Here is a 14562-nt window from a genome sequence, read left to right as displayed (position 1 = left end):
TAGAACTTTCACTCCTAGGGCTTGTAGGATATTGGAGCAGCATGGATGTATCCCCATTAGCATCACAGAGCCCAGATTTCGACACTTGCAGAAAGTGGAAAGAAGAAACCCACTCCTGAGGTCCAAACAGGAAGACCAAGACGGTATGTTCAATCAAGTAATTTTGCATACATTTGCATTTGGGTAAAACCATAGCTCTGGCACAAGAAGCATACTTTATTAAAGAACATAAGAACATAAGGAGAGCCATCCTGGATCAGACCAAGGGTCCATCCAGTCCAGCACTCTGTTCACACAGTGGCCAACCAGCTGTCGACTAGGAACTCACAAGCAGGGCATGAGTGCAACAGCACCCCCCCCAGCCATGTTCCCCAGCAACTGGTGTACATAGGCTCACTGCCTCTGGTGCTGGAGGTAGCACATAGCCATCAGGACTAGTAGCCATTGATAGCCTTCTCCTCCAGGAATTGATCTAACCCCCTTTTAAAGCCATCCAAATTGGTGGCCATCACTACATCCTGTGGTAGTGAATTCCATAGTTTAACTCTGCGTTGTGTGAAGAAGTCCTTCCTTTGATCTGTCCTGAATCTCCCACCAATCAGCTTCATGGGATGACCCCAGGGTCTAGTATTTGGGGAGAGGGAGAAAAATGTCTCTCTATCCACATTCTCCACACCATGCATAATTTTTACACTTCTATCATGTCTCCCCTTACCCTCCTTTTTTCCAGACTAAACAATCTCAGCTGTTGGAACCTTCTCTCATAGGGGAGATGCTCCAGTCCCTTGATCATTTTAGTTGCCCTTTTCTGCACTTTTTCCAGCTCTACAATGCCTTTTTTTAGGTGTGGGGACCAGAATTGTACATGGTATTCTAAGTGTGGTCACACCATAGATTTGTATAGGCGCCGTATATTATTGGCAGTTTTATTCTCAATTCCTTTTCTGATTATGCTGAACATGCAGTTTGCCTTTTTTACAGCAGCTGCACACTGGACTGACATTTTTGTTGAGCTGTCTACCACAACCCCAAAATCTGTTTCCTGGTCCGTCACCCCTAGCTCAGATCTCATCAGGCTATGCTTGAAGTTGAGATTTGTTGCCCAACATGCATCACTTTACACTTGCTTACTTTGAACCTCATTTGCCATTTGGATGCCCATTCTCCCAGTTTGGAGAGATCCTTTTGGAGCTCCTCACAAGCCCTTGTTGTTTTAACCATGATAGTTTAGTGTCATCGGTAAACTTGGCCACTTCACGGCTCACTCCTAATTCCAGATCATTTATGAACAAGTTGAAAAGCACTGTCCCAATAAAGATCCATGTGGGACCCCACTATTTACTTCCCTCCATCGGGAGGTTTTACCATTTATTCCTACTCTCTGCTTTCTGCTCTTTAACCAGTTACTGATCCATAAGAGGGCCTCTCCTCTTATTCCATGACTGCTAAGTCTGCTCAGGAGTCTTTGGTGAGGGACTTTGTCAAAAGCCTTCTGGAAGTCCAAATAACCAATGTCTACCGGATCACCCCGTCCTCATGTTTACTGACAAAGAACTCCAAAAGGTTAGTGAGACAGGACTTGCCTTTGCAAAAGCCATGTTGATTCTTTTTCAGCAGGGCTTATCCTTCTACATGCTTACTAATTTTGTCTTTAACAATGCTTTCAACCAATTTACCTGGAACAGACGTTAAGCTAAACAGCTTGTAATTTTCATGGATTCACCCCCGGATCCCTTTTTAAAAATTGGTTTTACATTGGCCATCTTTGTTTTTAGGTAATAAATGTATGATGTAGCAGACATCCTCTTAGAAGAAGCATCCCCTCGCAGTGGATAGAAAAGGGAGAATGCCTCTTTTAAGATTATTCTTTTTTTAACTTATTAAAATTAATAGATTAATTGGGGTACCTTTTCAATCGATTATAAGTGTTTTTAATTGCTTAAAGTTTGCAGTCCTAGTCATAAGGAACAGGTAAAATGCTCTTACATTGTAAGACACACTTTAAGGCAGGGATGGGGAGAAAGTAAACCTCCAGATGTTTTAGACTTCAGCTCCCAGCATTCCTGACCATTGGCCATACTGGCAGGGGCTTTGGTCCAAAACATTTGGAGAGCTACCTTCTGAGCACCCCTGCTTTCAGGCTATGTCTCTCTTCAGATTTTGCATGCAATGCCCCATCTGTGCCCCACTGCAAGTACTCTATGAATTAGAAACTCACCCCGCTCTGGTCTGGGCGTCCACAGGGGGGGAGGTGATCCGTCCCTCCCCCTGGAATCCTGCCCGGCTGGCTCCGCTCCGTGGCAAGTGCGCGGAGCCGCCGGCCGGGGCCGCCTGCAGCTAGACTTCCATCTGCTGCCGGACTGCAGCCGCAAATCGCATCCAGCGTAGGGGACGCCATTTACGTCCCTGCCCTTGGCCGTGATTGGCTACATAAATATTTACGTAGCCAATCACGGCCAAGGGCAGGGACGCAAAAGGCGTCCGCTACGCCGGACGCCATTTTGTTCCACAGCCCGGCAGCAGATGGCTGCGGAACGAAGACGACGACCCAGACCAGCTGCCGCCAGGTAGGGTCCGTCCCGGGGGGATTTCAGGGGGTGGCGGGGGGGTAGTCCGTTCTGCCACGGACTCCGGGGGGCCAGATTCTAAAGAATCCGGCCTCATTGGAGCCCGTGGCGGATTTCTCCGCCATCCCTACTATGAATGGGAAGCCTTTCCCATTGCTGCTGGATGGCACCGATTTCATTAAAGAGCCTAACCATCTAGAAAAGGGTTGGTTTGTTGTGCGGCAAATTACAGTCCAGTCCACAGGCTGCCATTTGGAGAACAGAGCAATCCCTGAGGATCCAGGCTGGCCCTGCCTGCCTTCTAGGAGCGACCCAGTGTTTCAGTGGCAGCTCCACCAGCTTTCAAGAAAAGGGATCCAAGTTCTGGACGTTCACTCTCAGGGGCTTGGAGGGGCTTGGAGCATCGCTGGGGTGTTTGATCCACCCCAGAGAGGATGACACAGCAGCTCAGATTTCAAGTGTTGCAGAAACTCGCCAGAAGGAACTCCTCAACTCCAAACAACGAGAAGCAGAGCACAACGTGCAGGCAAACTAAGGGATGTTCAGGAGGTTTCCACCCTCCACGAACACCCCCTCAAATTTTGGCAAGGAAGTATTTTTCTTACCAGCCACTCTGACGACAGCTCTCTCCGCTGGATCCAGCACTGAGTCCTGGCTTTTCCTCTTCTTCTGCTCATGAAGGGGTAAATTCCAGGGTAAGGTGTCCCCTGGTGGGCAAGGAGACAGGCTTCCAGACCTCTCACTCCGGTAGGACCGCTCGCTCTTGCACGACCGCTCGCTCCGGTAAGACCTCTCGCTGAGGGTCTCTTCGTCAGAGGAAGACATGGTCCTGAGCAAAGGAGGCAGGCACTGAGGTGCTGCCAATCCTCTGGAAGAGCTGACCTATGAATGGACGCAAGAGCCAACGGATTAGAAAGTGGATTTATGGGGATGGGAAATCAGACAGAGCTTGGAATTTGGGTCTTCAAGAAGAGAATAGCAATGCTTCATGGCACATTCACATGCCATTATGGGGGCTTCCAGAGGGATCAATTAAAAGCCATCGTGTGCAGATACTCTGTCCTTCCTCAGTGGCTACTTTTGGGAAATGGAAGAAGCAGTGGGAAAGCATGGGAGGGTTACAAACAGAAGACATCTGGACCCCCCATAGACTTCTGTGAATGAGGCAGGGTGACTGCACAATAAAAACCTCGTCTGGGAGTAGCATAACTCTCAAATTCAGTTCTTTCTTCTACACGGTCTGGATGTGGCTCTCCAGTATTTCAGGCGGGGATTTTCCTTTCTCAGCTCTACCTGGGCATGCCAGCAGTGGAGGCTGGTGCCTCCGATGTCAGGGAGGCGGTGAATCTGCTCTAAGTCTCAGTGAGGACCAGTCAGAACTCTAAAGGAGCTATCCAAGGTCTCCACACCTTGGATAGCTCCTTTAGAGCTCTGATTGATTCTGACTGAAGCCCGGAGCGTATTCACCACCCCACTGACATCAGAGCCAGCAGCCTCCACTTGATCCTCGAACCTTCTCTAGCCAAAGCATGCACTCTGCCACTAATGAAGCCCCAGACCAAATGGTTCCCAAAGAGAGGAAGCCACTTGGCCTTCCTGAAATAGATCTCCCTCCTCAACTCTATGCTCGACTAGCCAAAGATTTCCTGCTACACTGCCTGCCAGGTGTGCGTCAGGATGCCTGGCAATGCCACGGAGGTGGCAAGAGCACAGTCCTTGGACTGGGTGCAGCTTCACGCAGCTGGACTGGCCCCACAGGCCCATGAAGCACCCGTGATGAGGGAATGGCACTCTAGACATGCTCCCATGCACTGCCTTTCATGCCCAGCCCAAAGCCCAGGTCCCAAAGGAGCAGCCCACTGTATGTCACCTTCCAGCCCAACTTGCTGTCTTTTTCGCACTTCTCTGGCTGGAGAGGGAGTCTAAAGGGTTATACCTCACAGCAGCAACAAGCCAACAGCAGGTTGACCTCCACAGTCTGCACCAAAGCCAAAACATTCTCTGTGCCAAAAAGCTTGGCATCTGCATAAGAATCTTAAAGAATGCGCTCCAAATGCCTTAAGCAAATCAGCAGTTGTTATGCACATTCACATGTTTTGCATTGAGACCTCCATGCTTTTAACATTTGGCAGAATCCAGGAAAGATTTCTGGGGTAAACAAATTCACTCATTATGTCTCTATCCCAACTTTCCTCCAGAGATGTCAGGAGGTGGTTTTGCACATACATGATATGGAGAAAGTAGGGTTTTCCAGCTTGGAGTCACTCAAGGAAATGCATTAGCACCACTAGGTTCAGATCAGACAAAAGGAAATCCTTCTTCACGCAATACATAATTCATTTATGAAATTTGTAGCCACAAGATATAGTGATGGCTTTAAAAGAGGAGGAGGGGGAGGGGGGAGGTCTATCAGTGGCTACTACTGATGGCTATATGCAACTTCCAGGTTCAGAGGCACCCTCCCTCTCAGTACAAGTTGCTGGGAAGTAACAACGGAAGACGGTCCAATTCCATCCGCATTGCTTGCATTGCTTCCCGGTGCATAAGCACTGGGAGGTATGGTATCGAAAGGACCATATGGGGAGCAGGAGGATAACATGGCAGAAGGAGCCCATAGAGGACGGAAAGAAAACTTTCAGGGCCCTGGTGCCTTTTTCAAACCAACTTTCACATCCATGATGTCAAGAAACTTGATTTCTTTAAAAGGACAAAGAATTCAGCAAACAAAAAACCGAGGATCTTTGCACTGTGACAGATGATGATCAGTCATCTTACACACATGCTTGCCAAGCCGTTTCTGCCCATTGGCCAGGTCACAGAAAATTAATAATTTCTGAACACTGACAGGGACTGCTTTGTTGTACGCCCTCCCTGAAGCATAACTCCACACTATGTCAAAGTGTACAGATGTCTGCCTTGGCAAGCCCCACACCAATCATATGTAAACCAGGGGTGGAGCCCATATTGGGACTCTCCCCCATATGCACAATCTTTCCATCCAGTCTCTTCCAGCTCATTTTATCCCACCTTCCTTCCTTGGGATCCAGCCCCAGCCTTGCTATTTAAGTTTGCCAAAAAATTATGTTGGGGCTCAAGTATGCCTGGAAGCCATGCCCTGGGGTGGGCAACTTGGGAGGGTGAGGAGGCCACATTGCCCCCCACAGAACCCACCAAGAGGGCATATCCCACCCTTGCTGAAATTGTCAGCGGAGGTGGTGGCAACAAAAACCAGCAATTCTGCAAGACAGGAGGCACGTGGGGGGTGCTCACCTTCCTTGCCAGCAGAATTGCACAGAATTGTTCCGGGAGCGTAATCCTGCTTGCAAGCAAAGCGCGTGCTCCCCGCGTGCCTCTTTCCTTGCAAAACAACCACTTTTTTGCTGCTGCTGCCACCACCACAAATTCAGCTAGGGCAGGGCCACCGCATGCAGCCCACAGGCTGCGTGCGGCCCACTCCTGCCCTACACCTTAGAACTGCACTGTATGTTGGGGCACAGCAGTGTGCTGCAAAAAGCACGTTCAAGGGCTCTTTTCAGCTCAAAGGACTGATCTGCCGTGGAGGCTGGCTGCTCTGTCTCAGTATGAGTCACTACTTAGGCCTCCCTCCTTCTCTTTAGCCTCCACTGGCAGAGCAAAAAATCTGCCACCGCATCTCTGCATCAAGTGAGAGTGGCTCAAACCCTGATGGAGCAGAACGGTCTGCCTGCACAGGGCGCTGCCTGTTATGTGCACGTCTGAGTGAGTTGCTGCTCTGGGCCAGCCTCCTTCCAGCCAGGGACTCAGGCACCAATGCAGGGGGCAAGGGGGCTCCTTTTCAGCATCACAGCGAAGTACGCCTCCAATTTTAATTCAGAAAAAAATGGCCTGTGTGAGTCAGCTGTCAGATGCGTTTGTGAAACGCTGCCTGAGAAGCCCTGTCCCCTGAGCCCGAGGGGCTGGAGCAGGCCCTCAGCAGCAAGGCGGAGGTGCCTGCACGTGTTCACAGATCACGTCCTTTATCAGAGCAGTGCAGATCAGAATGGAGCTCTTCCACTGAAAAGTGGTTCCTAGGGGGAGCCCTGATTCAGTGCAAGCTCTTCTGCCCAAACCCGTCTTTGTGGCCTGCATCAGGCAACGGTGGAACTTCTGGCTAAGGAAGAAGGGCAGCAGCAGAGCCTCACCAGGGCAGGGCAGGGCAGGGCAGGGCAGAGGTCTGTCAAGCAAGGAACCAGGCAGGGAGCGCCCAAAGGCCACTGTCCCTTTGCTTTCCCTGCAAAACAATCTCAAGGCAAGTTGGTGCTGATGTGTGGAACATGGGGGGTGGGATTGGGGAGGTGTACTACAGACCTGATGTGCCTTCCTGCAGGGATGCTTATCTTTGCAATTGTGTGTGACAGCATGCACATGTATTTGTGGAAGCTCGCTGGCAAACTGGAAAGGAGCAATAACCCCCTTAATCTGAAAGCCCTGTTGCAGAATCCCAGATAGCGTGGAAAGGAAGGCACTTGGCATATACTCAGAGACACTCTCTCTTGCCATTTCAGATGCTCCAAGGCTGACGCTTTTGGCACTGCAAACAGGTGCCAGAGCTAAGCCCTGGAAAGCCCTGTGTGATTCTTTCAGATCTGGGCAACTCGGCTTCCTTGGAAGACAAAGTGGGCATTGTCCACACTGCTGTGAAAGATTCCTTTACTTGGCTCCCTCACTGACTGTGCTTCCCATCCTAAATCCCTCACCATGTGATTTTTCCTTGCAGGAATTATGAGCTCCCTTGCGGCTACGTCAAGCCTAGCCTCCTTCCCACTCCAGTGTTCTGTCTCTTTCCTTAATTTATTTCACCTATACAGCCCACCTGCCTCCATTCATGGCCGGGGTGGGGTCTTCAGTATGAATGCCTTCAGTGACCCCTTTACATCCAAGGTGCTGGGGGTGGGGAGGGGAGAGAGAGAAAAAGAGGGAGGAATAGCGAGACACAGAGAGGGCGGGAGGGAGGGAGTGTATCCCCCATCTTGTGCATGAGAAATGCAACAAGACTACTACTAATAAACGGAATGCCTTTGCTTCAATTCACAGCATCCATCTCTTCAGATTTGTTATTATTTATTATACTGCAAGGTTTCTATTCAAAAATAACCTAAAAAATCCCATAATTGCCTGAATCCTCCAGTTGGTCCCCCACCTTGGAAACAGCTTTTTAAAAAGAGAAATCCACTTGATCAAAAGCCATCAGACGTAAAAATATAATTGTATTCCTAAACCAAGTGGTGGAGAATATATATTTTAAATCCACATGCAATCAAAAAGAGATTGATCACATTCCGGATAATACAATATATTATACCGTAGGGCCATCAAGAGAATTTTGTGTGTGTGTGCATGAGATGTGATGTAGTAATAACAATAACAGCATCGGAAGCAGCATTATTAACAGTCATTTCATTCCCCACTAGTAGCATTTATAAATACTATTATTTCATTTTACTACTATTATAATTATTATTTATGAGGATAATTAAAAACGAGGAATAAGGAAAAAGAGCCAAGCATCCTATTAGTAATCAATGAAAATGATACCGATAATACCAGAGAACAAAGACCCAATGCCCAAGAGAATTTGTAAAGCCCCCTTTCAAACCCCCCCCCCCAAGCCATGCTTGTCCCCGCTGGAAATACCTGAGTGTCCATTTATAGATCTACACGTGCATGGATCTGCATGTTAATTCACACAAACATTTTGGCGATCATGCGTTCCAGGTGCAACTGCCGTGGCCGGGAGAAGGGAAAATACACGTTTGGGTTTTCTGCCGTTTTTGCTCCTGATCTCTTGGGAACACGCCCACCACGGGAAGACGGCATTTTTCACGGGCGTGCACGACATGCACGAAATCCGCACCTCCGCGCACGCCGAGGCGAGGCGAGGCGAGGCGAGGCGAGGCCCGGATCCACCCGCGCGCTCGTGCGCATAGCCCTCCCTGCCCGCCCTTTTCTTCTTCCCCAAGCGGAAAGCAACGGGCGCGCTCGCGCCGCGGCCCGCCTCCGGGCTCCGGGGGCCGCAGCAGCAGGCGCAGAAGGGCAGCGGCTCCCTCGCACGCCGGCGGAGGGGCGTCTTCCGGGCGCGCCGCCGCCGCCTCCCCGCCCGCAGCCCGCCGTCGTCGGCACGATGCCCCCCAGCAGCCCAGCAGCGCGTCGCCGCCGGCTGTCCGCCGGCTCCCGAAGCCGGGGCGCCGCGGTGGCCGGGCGGGCGGGCGGGCGATGCCTCTGCCCTCCGCCGGCCCCTCCCTCCGCTTACCAGGCGTCCGGGGCTCCGAGCGCCGCTCCGGGCCGAGGCGGGCCCCTGGCAGGCCCCTCCGGCGCAGAAGGGCCGGCCGAGGGAGGCAGCCGGGCGGCAGAGCGGTGCCGAGCCGAGGCGGGCGGGCGGGCGAGAGCGAGAGAGCGCCCGTCCCTCCCGCCGCCGCCAGCGCACAGACGCCGCCCCTCGCCCAGCCGGATCGGGCCCGCCCCGCGCGTGACGCGCCCGGGGGGCTCCCGGCCCGGCGCGCCCGGGGGAGAGGGACCGCGCGCGCGAGCCGCCCGAACTGGCGCGGGGCCGGGACGGAGCCGGAGGACCCCGACGCCGCCCCCCCCCCGCAGCCGGCGGGTGATCGCCCGCCCCGGCCTGGATGCCGGAGCCGAGGGCTCCGCACGCCCACCCAGGTGAGGCACCGCTTGGGGCTCTCTGGATCCCCAGCCCCCGCGGGGAGCCCCCTGGCGGAGCGCGGATCCCGCCCGTGCACCTGGGCGCGGAAAGGAGCAGCCCCCCAGGAAGGCGGCCCAGCAGCCCGGCACAGAGCGCAGCCGTAGCCCGCTGTGGGGCACCGCGGATCAGAGGCGCTTTCTGTCCGCAGCCTGGCCGGGGGCACCCACAGCGGGCGACCCCCACTGCCACTGAGGAGGGACACCCCCATGGACAAGGCCCCTGGCGTGGCGTGGCGTGGCGAGGGAGGATGCTGGCCGGAACAGGTGATGGGGAGAGTGCCTCTGGGCACGTGCCGAGTGAGCACCTTCCGGGAGGAACTCCGGCAGCACCAGTCCCCTCGTAGTGGGGATTAGAAAGCACAGAAGGGGCTCCACAGCGGAGATGGGAAATACATCAGACAGGAGGATCCCCAAGACCGCACAGCCAGGATCTCCCCACATGACAAGAGCTGGGGAGGGTCTTAAATTGACAGCCCAAATCATCATCTCCACACCCCTGGCACATCTGCAGAACTGGGGCCACACCCGTGGTCTGCTGCACGCTGGGGACCCTGCGCTTGCATCGGAAGCGCCACAAACTGTGCAAAGCGTGACGGGGGTCAGGACTGTGCAACGGCCACCATTTGCCACGGTGGCCCAGGAGCCATTGCCCCAAACCCTCACAGCCTGGCGCAAATCCTCCCCACCCCACCCCGCCCTACCCCTCTCCCGTAGGAAGAGGCTTGCTGGATCAGACCAAAGATCTGTTAATGTAACGTCCTGTTTCCCACAGTGGCCAACGGATGCCTCCAGGTTTTTGCTGCCCCCCCCCCATTTCCCCAGCAACTGGCATGCAGGAGCACCCTACCTCTGAACATGGAGCTCTGTCTTTGCGCTGAACATCCAAGCTGTGAAGGTAGCCATGAGTCCAGATGAGTGCCCACTGGCTCTGCTTCTTTACTGGAGAGGAAAAGGCACCTGTACATGACTCAGCTGGCTTCTCTTCTTTATTCTCTTACAACCAGCCTTGCAAAGTTCCACAAAAGTTAGTAGACCACACTCATGTTTGCGCGCCCATCTGACGAAATGTAGTCACTTGTGGCACTTTGATAGACTAAAGACGGATCCACTCTTTTCCAACATGCGAAGGCTTCCTTGCCTGCTCACCAGAAAGTGACCCTGACTACCAAAGGAGCGCCAGGCAAGTAGCTAGTTTTTATTTATTTATTTATTTATTTATTTATTTATTTCATTTCTATACCGCCCAATAGCTGAAGCTCTCTGGGCGGTTCACAAAAATTGTTCACAAAAATAATTGCACACGTGCCTACAATGGCCATGCTTTCTAAGGCTGAGCCCTACTCTTGAAAACGGGGCTCAGGGCTGAGCTGCCTGTGAACCCCGCCTCACATTAAACAAAGAGACAGCAGCCTCGTTTTCTGGGAGAGGGCACCAGGCTGCTAATCTGTGGAATGTTTTCTCCCCTTTTTGTAAGTAGCAGAACAGTGTTGTTTTTAAAAATCAGCATGCATCCCAAAACGTGTCGTTCAGAAGCACATGGCAGAACATGTTGAATAAACCATGCACCCATGGCTTGCATGGGGAGAGAAAGGAAAGGTCAAGCGCTGAGGCTGCACCTGGACCACAACAGCACTCACTGAGTGTCAGCAATGCATGGGTGGGATGGATAGGTATTTAGGGTGCTTCCCCCCACTTTCTAACTTTCTTTCTCGGAGAGGTCCATCAAAAGTCATCGTGCCCGGAGTTGCTCTGTACTTTGAGCGTAGGCAGGATTTGAGGAACAGCCCTTTGTTGTGCAGCATGGCTGGAGCCTCTCTTCAACGCAGGAACAAGTTGTGAAGTGCAGAGCCCCCCCCCCCCCGCACACATGCACACACACGTGTGCGCTAGTAGGATTGTCTCAAGACATTTCGGTGCCTGAGGTGGGAAATCCGTGAGCAGAGCCCCCTCCCACTTCTTTACAGGACGCACCCCAGGGGGCAGGGGCCAGGGTTCAGATCTCGGTGGCAAAGCCGTGCAGGAGATGCCAGGTTTAGTCCCGGCATTTCCAGTTAAGCGGCAGGGAGCGGGGGCAGAAAAGGCCCCTTTCCTGAGACCCTGAAGAGCTGCTGCACGTCGGAGCAGGCGCTATGAGGCTTCATGGACCAGCCTCCTGACCCTGTATCAGGGCACCGTTATCTGACCGTTTCTTGTGCAGACCCCACAGAAACGAACTGAAGCTGCACGAGAGCTCCACCACGTTCTCCTACTGCTCCTGTTCCTCATGAGGCAACCAGGGACAAAAGGAAATGGCGCCTAACGTTTCAGCGCTTTTCAGACTTATTGCCTTCCCACCCCCCGCAGCCACAGGAAAATTCCCTGTGAGCGTTCTGTGCCCAGAGCCAGTAAACCTCTAAGCCAAAAGCTGTGAACAAACAACGGAGGCCGTGAGGCTGCAGAGTGCTGACCCAGCGGAGCTGTTTGTTTTCCTAAAACAAGCTTGTTCTGCTGGATTAGATGGAGGCAGACCCTTTCCCACAACTGCCAGCCCGGCGTCTTGTTCTCCGTCAGTTCCAGCCGCCTCCCCACAGACCAGGGGCAGGCAACCTATGAGTGCTGGCGGGCCACGTTGTCCCACTGGATGGTGCAACCCGCCCTCAGTGGGAGGGGGACCCCCACACACCCCTCCCACTAGATGGAGAGGGGCTGTGGCACAGTGGCAGAAGGTCCCAGGTGATCCCTGCATCTCCAGGTAGGGATGGAAAAATCTCCCGCCTGAAACCCTGGCGAGCCTTTGCTGCCAGTCAGCGCTGCCAGTGCTGGGCTAGATGGACCCAGGCTCTGACTCAGTACAAGGCAGCTTCCTGTGTTTGTGCCACTGCTGAAACTGCTGCAGCACTAGCAGCAAAATAGGCAGCCGTTTTGCAAGGAAACAAGCACTTGGGAAGCGTGCTCCTGGTTTGGAAGCAGGTTCGCACACCCAGGCAGTTTCCAGGAGCATGGCTCCACTTCCAAGCAAGGTGTGTGCCATCCACATGCCTTGTCTTCTTACAGAATAGCTGCCTTTTGCTGCTGCAGCAGCATGTGGGGCTGCATGCAGCCCACAGGCCTCCTGTTGCCCTCCAGTACTTTAGACTTTCAATCACATTTGCAGAGCTGTTTTTTTTCCCACACAGGCAGCAGCGGTTGCACAGAAGATGGGTATGCAGACCCTTCCAAAGGACATCAGAGCCCCTGAAGTCCTACAAATTCAGGTTAACAAATCTGAAGAGGGTTTTTAACAAATACAGGTGGGAAACTATGAAACTTCATCCCAGGACTGTTTAAGCAAAGAACCTTACTCGATTCAGGATACTGGCCTAGTTCAGTCATACCAACAAATCATGGTTTGTTATTATAAGAACAAACAGTGGTGAGCCTCAGACATGCCTATTCCCACCTCCTCTTTCTTCCTCCTCCACCTGCAAGTTCTGGAGATTGGAAGCATTTGTTTCTATTTTGCAACAAAACCATTTGCCATTGTGTCAGAATGCAGCAAACTGGTTTGTTCTGTAGTTTCAGACCCTGCTTTGAGAGCAAACCACTGTTTGCATAAACTACAGCCTGCCTACTGCAGTTTCCCACAAACTCAAGGTGGAAGCTTTTCATCTTCTCCCACATGCATAAGAGGAAGAGCATGTGCAAGTCAGAGGTTCACTGGCTCATTCTCATAAAAACTGAATCAGAGTTTGCCATTGCATTTGAACTGCATTTGAACTGATTTCTTTCCTGAACTGGGCCACAGTTAAATCCACATATTCAAGGGCCGCTTGACATATGCACGTGACAGTTTGCATATGTGAATGAGCCATCATGGCAGAACTTCTATTTCACCCACTGTCACCTCAAACACAGTCCTTTCCAATGGACTTCATTCACACATTCAGTTGCCAGCAGTCTTCAAGTGTTGAGTCAGCAAAAGGTGAGAAAGCGCATGAAGTATAAGCATGTGAGAACCAGCCAAAGATAACATGTGATTTCTTTCCTGACTGCTATGTAGAAGTGTATGTCTACATCAGTGAAACAACACACAAAAAGAATCCTGATGCAGCAGTCATAGTACAATCACATCAAAAGTGCTTTTTTTGCAGTGTTTTACTAATGGACAGAAGTATGTCACACAGACACACGCAGAAACAAGAGGCGGTGAAAACTGCAGCAAACTGCACATGTCCCAATACTGGAATTAATTTTAGAAATCCTCTTAGTTAAACCAAATTCTAGAGGAGTCGAGTGTAGGGCAGAATGAACAATAATGGAACACTGGAGATATTCCCTCAGCAGCAGCTTTGTTGGGGCAAGAGAACATTTCTTTCTGGTCACTCCCTCTCACCAAGCCAGTATGGTGAAGTGGCTAGACTAGAGAACTGGAGGATTTGGACCAGGGAGACCTGGTTTCAGATCCATCCCAACTCATCCATGAAACTCTCTCTTGGTGTGTTTGGGTGAGTGGCTATTTCTCAGCCTATTCTCCCTCCCTGGATTTCTGTGAAGATGAACCCAGGTGTCCTGCGGGAGCTCCAAGAGGGGCATAACAATCTGGGTAGAGCTCCCTTCGCTCATGAATGTCAGCTGGCACAGGATAAGCTGGCAGCATGGCCTGGGATGAAGAGAGTTGTCGTGCAACATGTCTGGAGGACACGAGGTTAGGGAAGGCTGCAGTGCGCCCTGAGCTCCATTCGTCTGTCTTCTCCTGCTTATTACCCTTCATGATGCCCCAAAGCAGCCACCCCAATGCCTTGCCCCTATTTGTTCACTTCTGTGCAATCTGTGCCATAACAGAGCATGAGAAGTCTGGTGCATGCAAGCAGAAAAACATTCTTCCATCAGTCCCAAAGTGTGATCAAGGGAAAAATATTTCTAAACATTCATAGAGGCTGTTTGAGGACACACACTGTTAAGCTGCTCCCCCCCCATTCCTTACTTTCTTCAGGGTCCAGTCCAGGACTTTTGGCATTAAGGCAAATCCTTTAACACTCCAAGAAAGCAAGAATAAATGTGGATTAATCAAACAGAAAAACATTACAACCCAAACATTTACACTAATTCGAATAACACAAGACAGGACCTTAGACCATTTTTTGTTAAGCTCTTCCTTCCACAGAGTGCAGAGTTCGGTCATGTCACTTTTTAAAACAACATTAATCAATGAAAACATACTTTATAACTGTCCTTTACACCTTAATTGTGTGTGCCCAGACCAACATCCATAATTCTTTAACTTTACTCAGTCAGAAGTGGAGGAATTTTTCCACCCTTCCAG

General features: G+C 51.7%; 1 protein-coding gene across 1 annotated transcript; it reads right to left on the bottom strand.

The window, feature by feature from the left end:
- Positions 1-181: 181 nt before the first annotated feature.
- Positions 182-9490, bottom strand: LOC146338219 (uncharacterized). Its single transcript, XM_084816367.1, has 4 exons — positions 9402-9490; positions 8836-9319; positions 3173-3449; positions 182-624 (listed from the first exon to the last, which is right to left on the bottom strand). The coding sequence occupies exons 1-4, from the start codon at positions 9488-9490 to the stop codon at positions 605-607; spliced, it is 870 nt and encodes a 289-aa protein (XP_084672493.1). The 3' UTR covers positions 182-604.
- Between the last annotated feature and the right edge of the window lie 5072 nt (positions 9491-14562).

This window comes from Heloderma suspectum, chromosome 10 (genome assembly GCF_057233095.1).
Source record: "Heloderma suspectum isolate Gila_16-S chromosome 10, 16-S_ref, whole genome shotgun sequence".
Classification (NCBI taxonomy): Eukaryota; Metazoa; Chordata; class Lepidosauria; order Squamata; family Helodermatidae; genus Heloderma; species Heloderma suspectum.
This window is presented reverse-complemented; position numbering and strand designations above follow the sequence as displayed.